At 45.6% G+C, this 13,932-nt stretch overlaps 1 protein-coding gene across 12 annotated transcripts in view; it reads right to left on the bottom strand.

The window, feature by feature from the left end:
• The window catches only part of sirt2 (sirtuin 2 (silent mating type information regulation 2, homolog) 2 (S. cerevisiae)), a 35,989-nt gene extending 24,203 nt beyond the window's left edge, over window positions 1–11,786 (bottom strand). Inside the window, exons 1-5 of one of the 12 annotated variants that reach the window (XM_048618350.1) lie at window positions 11,594–11,786; window positions 7,463–7,500; window positions 5,938–5,986; window positions 2,460–2,576; window positions 1,096–1,137 (exon numbers count right to left, since the gene is read on the bottom strand). In XM_048618350.1, coding sequence (XP_048474307.1) covers window positions 1,096–1,137; window positions 2,460–2,576; window positions 5,938–5,986; window positions 7,463–7,500; window positions 11,594–11,609 — 262 coding nt within the window. In that variant the 5' untranslated portion in view covers window positions 11,610–11,786. Of the gene's footprint in view, window positions 1–1,095; window positions 1,138–2,459; window positions 2,577–5,937; window positions 6,004–7,451; window positions 7,501–9,179; window positions 9,255–10,167; window positions 10,263–10,299; window positions 10,818–11,433; window positions 11,508–11,593 lie in introns of those variants that run through there. The other 11 variants (XM_048618353.1, XM_048618357.1, XM_048618352.1 and 8 more) reach the window with 11 other exon arrangements.
• Window positions 11,787–13,932: the final 2,146 nt, after the last annotated feature.

Here is a 13,932-nt window from a genome sequence, read left to right as displayed (position 1 = left end):
GCCTGCTGTGTTCATCCAGCTCTACACCTTGTTATCTCTTATTTAAGATTGTTATCCTTGTTTTCAAATCCCGCTGCGGCCTTGCCCTCCCTTTCCCAGCTCTGTAATCTCTGTCAGCTGTCAGAGATCTCTGCGCTCCTCCAGTTCTGGCTATTTGTGATATTCGCTGATACTGATCATCTAACCACTGGTAACAGCACTTCCAGCTGCCTGGACCTCAAACTCTAGAATTCCCTCTCTAAACCTCTCTGCCTCTCCCTTCCTTTGGTTAACTGTCCAATTGGGGTTTACTGTCAAAAAAAAAAAATGCTCCTGTGAAGCATATTGAGACACCTTTAAAGGCACTACATATACCGAAGGTTGCTTGATTAACAGTGTTAATCCAAGCAGTTGTAAAGACAAAGTCTCAGACTGTCATATTGTATGTAACCCAGGAAACGGTGACATAGCAGTAATGTCACTGGACTTGTAAGCCAGAGGCTCAGGCTAAAGATCTGGGGACATAGGTTCAAATCCTGCCATGGCACTGGTGGAACTTAATTTCAACTGAAAACCAGTCTCGGTGATGGCTCAGGTGAGGTACCTGCTTGGCCACAGTGACATTTTTAATTCACGCCTACCAGCCATTATTAATAAAGTCCACTTTAAGCACTGATCTAACTTGTAACGTGTATCATTTTCTGCCTCCTGCGTGGGGTCAGGTACCAGCCTCCTGCCCTTCACCGACCCAGCAGCCGGTAGAGAGAGTTTTGAAGAAGCCGAGGTTGACTTATCCCTAAGCAGATCTCCACGAAGCTATCATAGATTATTGCGGAAACCCTTGTCTGGCCTACACACGACTCCAGGCTCACAGTGACGTGGTCGACTCTTAAATTGTCCTCTGAAATGTTCGGGCAAGCCACTTAGATCACAGACAATTAGGGATGGGCAACTAATGCTGCGCTTGCCAGGGACAGCCAATCCCATGATTTTCTTTTAAGTACACAAAATCCTAGAAATACAGTCTCACTTCCCTTGCCCGAATAAGCTTAGGTGAGAATAAATCTTCAAAGCCTCTTCCGTAAGAGACTGGTTGACGGAAAGCCACGTACTTACATGTTGATATGCCAGCTCCGACCATGCATATAATCTTTTCACCTGAAAGGAAATGGGAATAAAAATCTTAAGAGTTCAACCATGAATCAACATTCAGAAGAATACTTTCTTGCTTTCTTCCCTTTCAATTTCGCCAGACAACATTTGAAGAAAGGATGAATAAAAATGTGCACTTAAAGATGTATGAATCTTGTCTTACTGCATGCTATTGGCTAGCTCTCAGGGTATGGTCCTCCTGTCAAATGTTGCAGCTTGAGATGGTAAGACAGGAATTCCAACTCCGTTCCTGTAGAGTGAGAGTTCATAGTTCAGGGGAAGGCAGTACGGTCACTGGACCAGTTCTGGTTAAAGTTCTGAGATTTGAGTCCCACCATGGCAGATGGTGAGATTTAAATTCACTGAAATCTGGAACTAAAAGGCAATTATTGTCATTAAAAACTCACCTGGTTCTCCAATCCCTTTTTGAGAAAGAAATCTGTAATCTTTATCCAGTCTGGCCTACGTAAGACTCCAGACCAACAGGTTGACTCTTAAAAAGTCGTTGAAAATGGATGAGACAGCCCGATCAGTTTCGTGGGCAACAACTGTGACGATATTATGGATTTAAGTGGTGTATTGTATCGTGGGTTTTTTTTTGAAGAGATGTTTTAAGACAGAGGTGATGAGCTTTCTATTTGGATCCAATAAAGTAAACAGCTTGTGAAGCCTCGGGATTTCTTTTTAAAAAAAAAAAACTTTTTTAAAAAGGTTCAGAGGCTGGGATGTTACCTACTGAGGGAGCTTTACTCAGCATCTACTTGCTCCTAGTCTGACGTAGCTTTCCATTCAATATTCTTATCCTTGCCTTCAATTTCCTTATCCCCCTGGCTCTACAACCATCAAGATCGTTGCACTCACCAATTCCAGGGTCTTGCAAAGTCTAGACTTTAATCGCTGTGCCACTCGCAGTAGTGCCTTCAGGTGCCAGGGTCCCAATGTCTCAAAAATCCCATCATCAACCTCTCCATCTCGCTCTCTTCCTTTAAGGTGCTTCACAGCTCTTTGACTTAGCATTTGGTCACCTATCCTAATATCTGCCTACATGTCTCAGCGCCAACATTTGCTTCATATTGTTCCTGTTATGTACTTTGGGATGTTAATTGCGTTAAAGGGGCTATACAAATGCAAGTTATAGCTGTTGAAAGTATTCCAATCTATCACTGACATGGGTGGGGGGAGGGGGTTGGTGTGGGAGTTGCAAAGTCTGGGGAAAAAAAATGCTGTTTTCCCAATTAAAATAAAACATGAAAAGAAAATGAAGGACATTTAAAAACCAAGCAACATCCTTGTCTTAAAACACACTTGAGATTTAGTTGGCAACTTACATTTGCTGTTCAGGATGTATTTCGCTATTCCTTCAATGCTAAGGTCTTCCAAAACCTTCTTGGGTTGCTGTTCCCGCAGATTGAGTGAACGCGACAACAAGTTCCTCAGAAAATCCACTGTGGAGAAAAGCTCGGAGATTAAGATGTTACAGAATATTCCAGCACAGGCGGAGGCCATTCAGCCCATCATGCCTGGCTCAGCTCTTTGAAAAGGCCGTTAAGTAAGCCTCACTCGTCCACCACAGCTCTGCAAATGCCTCCCTTAAAGAACCCCCTTCTGCAAGTTAATGAATCTGCTTCCACCATCCTTTCAAGTAGTGCATTCCACATCACAAGAACTCACTGGAATAAAATCAAATTTGCAAGAACTCTTTTCATTTGTTTGCCAATTATCTTTAACACGTGTTGCTCTGGTTACTGACCTTCCTATTGGTGGAAGCAGTTTCTCTTTATTAAGAGTCATAGAGAACTACAGCACAGTGCTTGGAATGCCTTGGCATCAGAAGTGCACATCTAAACACTTCTTAAAACGTTGTGAGCATAGTTATTTCCTGTCAAAACTCTTTGTGGTTTTGAACACCTCAATTAAACATCCCCTTGATGTTCTGTCCTCTGAGAACAATCCCAGATTCTCCAGTCTTACCACCTCCTTCATCCCTGACATTGTTCTAGCAATCCTGGTGGAGAACGACAGGCCTGAAGCCAGAGTGTCACTCACTCCCATGACTGGCATCAACCAGCTTTACAGCACAAGCCAAAACGTTGAACTCAAATGATGTATTTTCTGTTCAAAAATCACATTTTGATCCCTGCTTGATTACAAATACTAAATACAGGGGTCAGGTAGCTCAGCCAGCTGCCAATCACCCATCATGGATTCCCTACAGCGTGGAAGCAGGCCATTCGGCCCATCGAGTCCTCACCAACCCTCCAAAGAGCATCCCACCCAGACCCAACCCCCCACCCTATCCCTGTAGCCCTGCATTTCCCACGGCTAACCCACCCAGCCTGCACATCCCTGGACACTATGGGACAATTTCCCATGGCCCATCCACCCTAACCTGCACATCTTTGGACTGTGGGAGGAAACTGGAGCACCCGGAGGGAACCCACGCAGATACGGGGAGAACTCCTCACAGACAGTCACCTTGGTGGGGGGGGGAAATCAATCCTGGGTCCCTGGCACTGTGAGGCAGCAGTGCTAACAACTGATGCACAGGGACATCAACAGTCTGGGTTCAGTTTCCACACCAAACGAGGTTACCATGAAAGACTCTCTTTCTCAACCTCTTCCCTGCCTGAGATGTGGTAACCGTCAGGTTAAACCACCTGTTGTCTCTCTCTAATGAGTCAGCGGCCCCATGATCTGGTTAGACTTTACCATTTTAAACACAAATACCAGCAGAACACTTATGGCATTGCTTGCACTACTGTACAAGATGTCTGACAGACTGCAGCACGTCTGGATTTCTGCCCTATAGGACATTCTTTCGAACATATTTTATGCTCCAGTTTTAATCATCGTTTGCTGAACACGTCAAGTAGTCAAGAGTTCATACAAACTTATTTAGCCACTAAATAGATAGGGGAGGAGCAAGACAGCAGCATAGTGGTATTGTAACTGTACTAGTAATCCCGAGGCCTCAGCTAATGGCACAAGGACGTGGGTTCAAATCCTACCACAGCAGCTGATGTTACATTCAGTTGTCACGGTCACCATTACTGAGGTTATCATCAATTGTCATAAAAGCCCATCTGGTTCACAAGCGTCCTCTATGGTAGGAAATTCACATCAGGTCTGGAATACATGAGACTCCAGACCCACAGCAATATGGGGTTGACCCTGAACTGCCTTGCAAGCCACTCAATTCAAGAATACTTTGAGATTGAGTAACAAATTGTCTGCACTACCCATATCTCGTGAAAGAATAAAATGAGTCTCCCTCCTACCATTCTGAACATAATTAAACAAATTGACTGTCCACTCACTATTGGGAGAGAAGATTGTGCTCAGAAGTAGCCTCTTGTTTTCCCGAACTGACGAGCAGCAAGTGGTTTATTCCCCCTTCTAGAGACTGATTTCATTGCTTATATATGGTCACATTGATGGGGGCTCACACAAGTCATCAGGCTTTAGCTTGTGACTCCTGGGTTTAACTTGGCTGGCATCTTATGACCCTGGAGGTCATTAACAGCTTTTGGTGATCACAAGGACCTTGTCCTCATCCGATTGTGTTTCGGAATCAAAATTCACAGCAAAAAATGTTGAAAATGATCACCGTTTTAGAACATTCAATGATAGTCCATGACCTGTGTCTCTGCCAAAACACACACTGTTATCACTGGTTAAACCATTGAAAACTCAACATGGAAGGAGGCCATTCGACCCATCATGTCAGTGTTGGTTTGTCAAGTATCTAATCCGGCTCATCCCACCTGCCTCCACCAGATCAGAAATCCTGCTGGTTCACGTTAAAGAGCCTATTTCAAATGTTCAACTTCAGCTTCCTGTATTGTTTGCCTGAGTTAAGGGCCTCAGAAAGGCCATGTGCAGGGCTATCGACCTCCTTCCACGCTGCCACACTTGATCCTGCCCACAATTTGTGTATCAGCAGCCCTGCCTTGCACTTTATTTTACCGTCAATAGAAAGCTGCTATGTGATGATGACAGATTTTCCAACATATTTTACAGACTAACTTTTAAAAATTTACTTTCCGCCTTTCTCAAACAACATTCTGAAGAAGGGTCCTGACCCGAAACGTCAGCTTTCCTGCTCCCCTGATGCTGCCTGGCCTGTCGTGTTCCTCCAGCTCCACACTGTTATCTCTGACTCCAACATCGGCAGTTCTTACGATCTCATAATAAAAGCGATCAGGGTTGACACACCTTGAGCAAAATCCAAAAGCAAGGATCCATTGTTCTGGCTTTAAAATTTAGTCTTTGGAAATGGGAACATGAGCCGCAACTTGCTGCCTGTCCCCAATTCGCCCTGAAGCTGAGGAGCTTTGCTGGAAACTTCTCAGAAGGCAGCTAAGAGTCAACAATATTGCTGCGGGTCAGGAGTCAATATGGAGACTAGAGCGGGGAAGGATGGCAGATTTCCTTCCCGAAAGAATATTAGTCAACCAGCTGGGGCTTTTTTCTTTCCTGAAGCAATCTTTTTGAACCCCGCCAGCTACTGTGATGGGATTCGAACCAGCGTTAGCTCTTGATTTCTAGCCCAGTGACATTCCCACATTACCACAACCCGCCCCATCAGAAACTCGAGAGAAAATTTGTGATTTGCCCTGCCTGAGAAATAACGAGCAGCTCGCCTCAAGGCAGCCACTCACTCATGGATGTGGCGACACATTCCAACAATAAGGTGACAGCTTCAGACTCGCAGGGTAACAGGAGAGCGGGGAAACAAAAGGATGAGAAATACGAAGAAAATACATTACAAGTCGGTGAGACACTACTGATAAAAACCATACGTACTTTCAGAAACATCAGGTGACTCACTCGCTTCTCCTTGAGATTCCGAGTTCTGAAAGACGGAGAAAACTGCTCAAAGTTGCTATACAAGTTCAACTGAAACAATCTACACTACACCATTCCTCGTTCCTACTGCTTCTAACACAGATCTATCTCCCTTTCAATGGCATGACATTGAGCACACAATCTCGCCCACCACTTCAGTGCCGTACGGAGGGAAGGCTGCACTGCCACAGGAGCTTCCCATCTGCAATGAAGCTCTTCACTTGGTCTCAGAGGGGTATAGGAACAGGCCGGCAAGTGGAGTTGATGTGGCCACTTGCAGCAAAACACTGTGCACTAAAGGAGAAGTGCAGCTAGATAGCACCTTCGACATCCTCAAGACATGATGAAGCACATTTTAGTTGTGTATTTTTGAAATGTAGTCAGTCATGACACAAGGCACCAGGTAATCTATTCAGTAAAGGAGGGGTGTTGAGATACAACTGCTGGCCAGGATACAGGGAGAACGCCCCTGCACTACTTTGAAGAGTGCCCCAAAGGTTTTCTTCTATGCTTTTCTAATTTACACAGAGGATGTGGGCGTCGCTGGCTGGGCCCGTCCCCTGGTTGCCCCTTGAGAAGGTGCGGGTGAGCTACCTTCTTGAACCGCTGCAGTCCATGTGCTGTAAGTGGACCTACGATACCCTTAGGGAGGGAATTCCAAAGTTTTGACCCAGTGACACCAATGGAATGGCTAGAGAAAATCTCGTTTACATTAGCAAGTAAGGAATAGGTCATGTGGCTCCATAAGACTACTCTGCCATTCGGTTACACGATGGCTGTCTGTTCTACAGGCCTCGCCCCATTCCCTGTCTCTGGAATCTCCTCCAGCTGCACAACCTTCCGGAATTTCTGCACTCCCCTAATCCCAGCTTCTTGAACATCCCCAATTTTAGTGCTCCACCATGATGGCTGAGTCTTCAGGTACCTGGACCCTGAACCCTGAATCTCATCAGCTCTCTTCCTTCAAGATGCTACTTCATAGCGACCTGTTTTGGTCATTTGCCCTAATATCACTTTACCGGCTTAGTATCAATTTGGAAGTACTACTGGAGTACACTGACAGGTTTTATTCCTTTAAAAGCACTACATCAGATTGAGTCATAGAGTGGAGTTGTACAGCATGGAAACAGACCCTTCGGTCCAACTCATCCATGCTGACCAGATATCCTGAATTAATTTAGTCTCATCTGCCAGCATTTGGCCCATATCTCTCTAAATCCTTCCAATTCATGTACCCATACCTTTTAAATGCTGTAACTGTACCAGCCTCCACCACTTCCTCTGGCAGCTCATTCCATACACGCACCATCCTCTGCGTGAAAAAATTGCCCTTTAGGTCTCTTTCATCTCTTTCCCCTCTCATCTTAAACCTATGCCCTCTATATATTGAAACAGAATGGATATTTTGGGATCAGAATTAATTAAAAAATTCTAGAGTCCCTAAGATGCATTTTCAGAATACATGAACATACTATTTAGGTACCTCACTTCCAGAGTTAGCGTCTGTCTTCGGTTCTGAAGCTGAAGAAAGACAAGAAACACATTTTGAATGCGTAATTTGGATCATGGATAGAATAAAAGGGGCTAAAGGCGTACACACCAGCTACAGAATGAAAAGAAATTGACAGAATGCTTTCTCCATTCATTCACTACACAATCACACCAACTGGGAACAATACTGGGCCAGAATCATAGAACTGTTGGAAAACAGGAGGAAGCCATCTAGCCCAGCACGTCTGCACCGGTTCTCCAAATGAGCAATTCACTTAGTGCTACAGGGCGCACCTTCTCCCTCTGGCTCTGCGCATCCTTACTTTTCAGCTTACAGTTTAATTCCATTCTGAAAGCCCTGACTGAAGCAGCCTCCATCGCACACCCAGGTAGTGCAAGCCATACCTCAACTGCTACAAGAGTCATACAGCACAGAATCAGACCCTTCGGACTAACCAGTCCATGCTGACCATAATCCCAAATGAAACTAGTCCCTAATCCTGGCCCATATCCCTCCAAACCTTTCCTGTTGATGTACTTATCCAAATGTCTTTTAAACGTTGTAACTGTACCTGCATCCACCACTTTCTCTGGAAGTTCATTCCACATGTGAACCACCCTCTGTGTAAAAGAAACTTTTGCCCTTCATATCCTTGTTAAATCTTTCTCCTCTCACTTTAAAAATACACTTCTGGTCTTGAAATCCCCCACCCTAGGGAAAACACACCTGCTATGCTATTCACCTTATCTATACCCCTCATGATTTTAAAAACCTCTATAAAGGTCACGCCTCAACTTCCTACGCTACAGTGAAAAATGTTACAGCCTCTCCACATAATTCAAACCTTCTATTCCCTGGTAAATCTTTTCTGAACGCTCTCCAGCTTAATGATATCCTACTTGTAACAGGGCAACCAGAACGGGATACAGTGCTCCAGAAGAGGCCTCATCAACGTCCTGTACAATCTCAACACGACGTCCCAACTCCTATACTCAATGGTCTGAGCAATGAAGGCAAGCGTGCTAAACATCTGCTTAAGCACCCTGTCTACCTGAGACTACTGTGTCAAAAATGGTTTTCTCATGTCATGTGTGCTTCTTTTGCCAATGGCTTTAATATCTCAATCCTTTCATTAGGGCCAACGGTTTCTCTCAAAAACGTTGTCCAGATATCAGCCTTATTTTCTCCAAGTAAAACAGTCCCAACTTCTCCAATCTATCCACAGAACAGAAGTTTAAAAATAAAAATTCTCATATCTCTTTTGGAAACTAGTACGATTTCCTCCCTTCCAACCAAAATTCCATCAAACGGTAATATAAACAGAAAGTGCTGAAGAGGATCAATGGAAAGACACGAGAGTTAACATTTTTAGCAACAAGAACAGGAGTAGGCTGTTCGGCACCTCAAGCCTGCTCTGTCATTCAGTACGCTCACGCCTGATCCTTCTGAGGAAGGGTCACCAGACCCGAAACGTTAACTCTGTTTTCTCCTTCACAGATGCTGCCAGACCTGCTGAGCTTTTCCAGCAACTTCTGTTTTTGTTCCCAATATTCATCATGTCCACTTTCCTGTGTTTTCCCCATCACCCTCGATTCCTCTACCAATCAAGAATCAATCTCTCAGCCTTAAATGATATGGCTTTTCTTCGAAACCGTGCCACAAGTGTGCTGTGATTCTAAAGAAGTCACATCAGACTCAAAACCTTAACTGTTTCTCTCTCCTCAGACGCTGCAGACCCAATGGTTTCTCCAGCAATTTCTCCTTCCATTTCAGATTTTACAGTATCCACAGTATTTGCTTTTATTTGAGTGGCAACAGGGCAATTGGAAAAACAACAGATCAGACCAGAGGAGATACAAAATGGGAGAAATGAGAATCATTACCAAACATTAGCATTCAAAAAGAAAAAAAATAACAGGTTGGGTGCAGACGTAATGTTCTGGAATTGTTGGAACTCAACATGGAGGCAGAAAGACTGTAAATGTTCTCATCAAAATCCTAAATCATATTCTCATTATTGTGATTACAGCGCTGAAGCAGGACATTCGGCTCATTGAATTCATGCTGAACTTAAACTGGGTAACATTAAGAAAACTGGAGGAGGCCAAGAGCAGTGAAATTGGACTGGAAAGGAGAATTAACTAATGGAGCAGAAGGATTTCTAACCCAAAAGAAAAATACTGTGGATGCTGGGAATCTGAACTATAAGCTAAACATCATGCTGGAAATACACAGCATATTGAGCAGCATTGGTGATGAGACAGACAGCATAAAAGCTGAACACTTTCCAGATATCCTGATCTCAAGTGGATGATTTATAGAGTCATAGAGATAGACAGCACGGAAACAGACACTTTGATCCAAATTGTCCATGCCAACCAGACACCATAAATTAATCCAGTCCCATTTGCCAGCATTTGGCCCAGATCCCTCTAAACCCTTCCTACTAATATACCCATCCAGATGCTTGGAGACACAGAGAAGTATATGCTGCCCTTTTCCACACTGCCAAATCCACATTACAACAGTGACTACTTCGTTGACTGTAAAGTGCCTTTGAATGGCCTTGTGAAAGGGACCATATAAATGCATACAATTTCAATACGTTCAAGAATTACAAGAACTCAATGACGAGGATAATTTTACACACTTCAGTTCATTCACAGCTCAGCCAAGTTAATTGATTCTGCTGTCACCTTGGAGACACACCAGAAACAAAACTCAGCAGCTTCCGAATTGAAAAGGCTGCTGGGGGAATCCCCAATTCTAAAAGCTGGCATGCAGGTACAGCAAGCTATTAGGAAGGCAAACGATGTGATGGCATTCACCTCAAAAGGGACTGGAGTACAACAGTAAAAGCAGCCTTGCAACAGTTGTATAGAGCCTTGGGGAGGCCTCACCTACAGTACTGTGCACAGCTTTGGTCCCCTGAATTAAGATCTATTTGCTATCGAGAAAGCACAATCAAGGAACCTCAGATTAACCCTGGGATGGCAGGATTGTTTGATGAGGAGCACTTAAGGAGTCTGGATCTGTATTGCTGAAGAGTTCTGAAAAATAAGAGGCAGCTAAATTGGAACCTACACAGGGGCAGGCTGCATACAACGTATCCCCTGAATCTAAAATCTGGGAATATTACCACATGATAATGGGTAAGCCATTTAGGAGTGAGATGAAGAGGAGTTTCTTCACTCATACAGTGATGAATATTTTGGGATTCTGTCTTCCAGAAGGCTGTGGAAGCTCTCAAAACGTTAACGTTGACATTTCAGGGCAGGACCTGCTTCCATTCCTGAAGAAGGGTCCCGACCCCGAAACGTCAACTTCCCTGCTCCTCAGATGCTGCCTGGCCCGCTGCGTTCCTCTGGCTCCACACTGTGTTATCTCTGACTCCGGCATCAGCAGTTCTTACTATCTCAAAAACTTTAATGCCGTTTTCTCTCCACTGCAAGACCTGTTGAGTTTCTCCAGAAGTGTCTGTTTTTGTTTGTCTTAACATCACCCAGCAGTTTCAAGAATGAAAATGACAGGCTTAAAGAGAGCAGGGGACATTGAGTTGGAATGGGATAGTGACATGATGATAGATCAGCTATGATCTCAGAGTGGCACAGCAGATTCAACAGGGTGGAATCCCCTCCAGATCCTATCCACTATGGGCCAAATGGGCCCCTCCCAGTTCCTACGGGCTGAGTGGCCCTCCCCCTGCTAGTGTGGGCGTGTGGGCGTGTGGGCGTGTGGGCTTGTGGGCGTGTGGGCCTCCCTTCCCCCCCCTAGACAGTGTGGGCTGGTGGGCTGGTGGGCTGGTGGGCCTCCCTCCCATCCCAGACAGGGTGGGCCTCCCTCCCCCCCCCAAGACAGTGTGGGCTGGTGTCCCGCCTCCCCGCTCTTTTGATTGGCTTCATTGAACCGGAAGGCTGCCGACGCGCCGTCTCCATTGGCCCAGAACGCCGTCAGTCACGTACCGTCACCCGGCAACGCCCCATTCACGTTCCGCCAGCCGGCGCCATTTTGTTTCCGGCTCCATGGAGACGGACAGAGGCGGCTCTTTGACGGAATGTGGCACCGTCTACCCTCTACCCCCACCGCCACCCCCCGTCCTGCGGGCTTCAATCCGCCTTTCACCTTTCGATTCCGACATCGGGAACGTCTCTCGTCGAAGCCCCACCGCTGCCGCTTTCACCCGGCCGCCTCCGCCGCTCTCCCAAACTGCTCAACCCGAAATGTTTCCGGCTGGAGGGACGTGGAGGCCGAGGAAAGGTTCCGCCCTATGGGTTGGTGTTAAAGGGCTGGATGCTGTGCTGGGACGTGTCCCTGGTGACTATCTCCATACGGTCAATAAGGAGGAGGACAAAGACAAACAATATAAAGAATACAATGGCTGCATTAGAGAAAACAATCATAACGTTCATGGAGGGGGAGAAAAACCTCGTGCCACGCTTTTTGACCCATTGAAACATCTCTGCGATGCCTAACTTTGAGCAGAAGTGATGACACAATTAGAGTTGTGACTCAGTCCCTGCAGCTTTGCTGAGGAGTGTGTTGGGGGTTAGCTTTAGTCCCAAAACTACCTTTCTCAGGGAGAATGTGTATAATCAGCAAGGGAATCCCATTTTCCAAATCCTGGAGTTGTGATCATGGAATTCCTACAGTGTGGAAGCAGGCCATTCAGCCCATCAAGTCTTCACCAATGCTATGAAGAGCATCCCACCCAGACCCACTCCCCTACCCTGTCGCTGTAACCCCGCATTCCCCATGGCTAATCCACCTTGTCTTCACATCCCTCGACATTACTGGCAGTTTCCCATGGCCGATCCACCCTAACCTGCACATCTTTGGACTGTGGGAGGAAACACGCACTGACACGGGGAGAATGTTCAAAGTCCACACAGACAATCACCCTCAACTGGAATCAAACCCGGGTTCCTGGAGCTGGGAGGCAGCAGTACTAACCACTGAGCCACAGTGACAACAGGGGGAAAAAAAACATTCTTTGTCCAAGGGTTCCCAAAGCAATTACAGTCATAGAGATATCTGACACAGAAACGACCCTTCGATCCAACTCATCCATGCTGACCAGGTTTCTCAAACTAAGCTTTACCTGCGTTTGGCTCATGTACTTCTTGAACCTTTCCTATTCATGTACCCATCCAGATGCTTTTTAAATGTTGTAATTGTACCAGCCTCCACCACTTTCTCAGGCAACTCATTCCATACACGTACCACACTCTGTGAAAAAGTTGTCCCTTAGGTTCCTTTTAAATCTTCACCCTCTCACCTTAAAGCTATACCCTCTAGTTTTGGACTCCCCATCCTGGGGAAAAAGACCTTGACTATTCACCTTATCCATGCCCATCATGATTTTATAAACCTTTATATACATTGCCCCTCAACCTACAATGCTACTAGCCCCAGCCTATTCAGCCTTTCCCTATAGTTCAAACTCTCCAACATCCTTGTAGATCTTTTCTGAACTCTTTCAAGTCTCTAATTCAGAATTTGACAGTGAGCCAGATTAGGGCATCACAGTGGCTCAGTGGTTAGCACTGCTGCCTCACAGCACCACAGGCCCAGGTTTGATTCCAGCCTCTGTGGAGTTTGCACATTTTCCCTTTGTCTGCATGGGTTTCCTCCAGATGCTGTGGTTTCTTCCCACAGACCAAAGTGCAGGTTAGGTGGATTGGCCATGGGAAATTGCCAGTAGTGTCCAGGGATGTGTAGGCTAGGTGGATTAGCTATGGGAAATGCAAGATTATAGGGTAGGGAATTAAATCTGGATGGGATGCTCTTTGGAGAGTCTGTGGACTCGATGGGCTGAATGACCTGCTTCCACACTGTAGGGATTCTAAGATTTTTTTTTGTGATATTGAGGCATAAATTACCCAGGATAACAGAAATAACTCCATTCCTTTGAAGTGCAATGCAATCTTTTATGTCCACTTGAGAGGTAAATGAATTAGGGATCTTCATACTGGTCTTACATGATCCATTAGTATCCTTAGATGATTTCAGATATTTACAGTGTACGTTCTGCAGCATTTCTCCAGCCTTATATGGCTGTATCGTTGATGGCTGTGCCCAAATATCTGGAATTTATAAAATCTCAAACCTCTGTTTACACCATGCAGATAGATCTAAAATCTAGAAATAACACAGTGTGGAGCTGGAAGAACACAGCAGGCCAGGCAGCATCAGAGGAGCAGGAAAGTTGACGTTTCAGGTCAGGACCCTTCTTCAGAAATGGGGAGGGGGAAAGGAGCTGGGAAATAAATAGAGAGAGAGGAGTGGGACGGTGATAGGTGAGTGCAGGTAGGCAGTGGTGGGGATTGGTCAGTGAGGTGGGAGGGGCAGATAGGTGGGAGAGAAAATGGACAGGTTGTGTCAGGTCAAGGAGGCGCAGATAGGGAGGGAGGGTTGATCATGGGATGTTCTCCCCATCCCTGGCCTCATCCCATGTCCAACCC

Source organism: Rhincodon typus, chromosome 39 (assembly GCF_021869965.1).
Source record: "Rhincodon typus isolate 14 chromosome 39, sRhiTyp1.1, whole genome shotgun sequence".
In the NCBI taxonomy this organism is placed as follows: domain Eukaryota; kingdom Metazoa; phylum Chordata; class Chondrichthyes; order Orectolobiformes; family Rhincodontidae; genus Rhincodon; species Rhincodon typus.
Note: the sequence above shows the minus strand (reverse complement) of the source record. Positions and strands in the feature narration are given on the sequence as shown.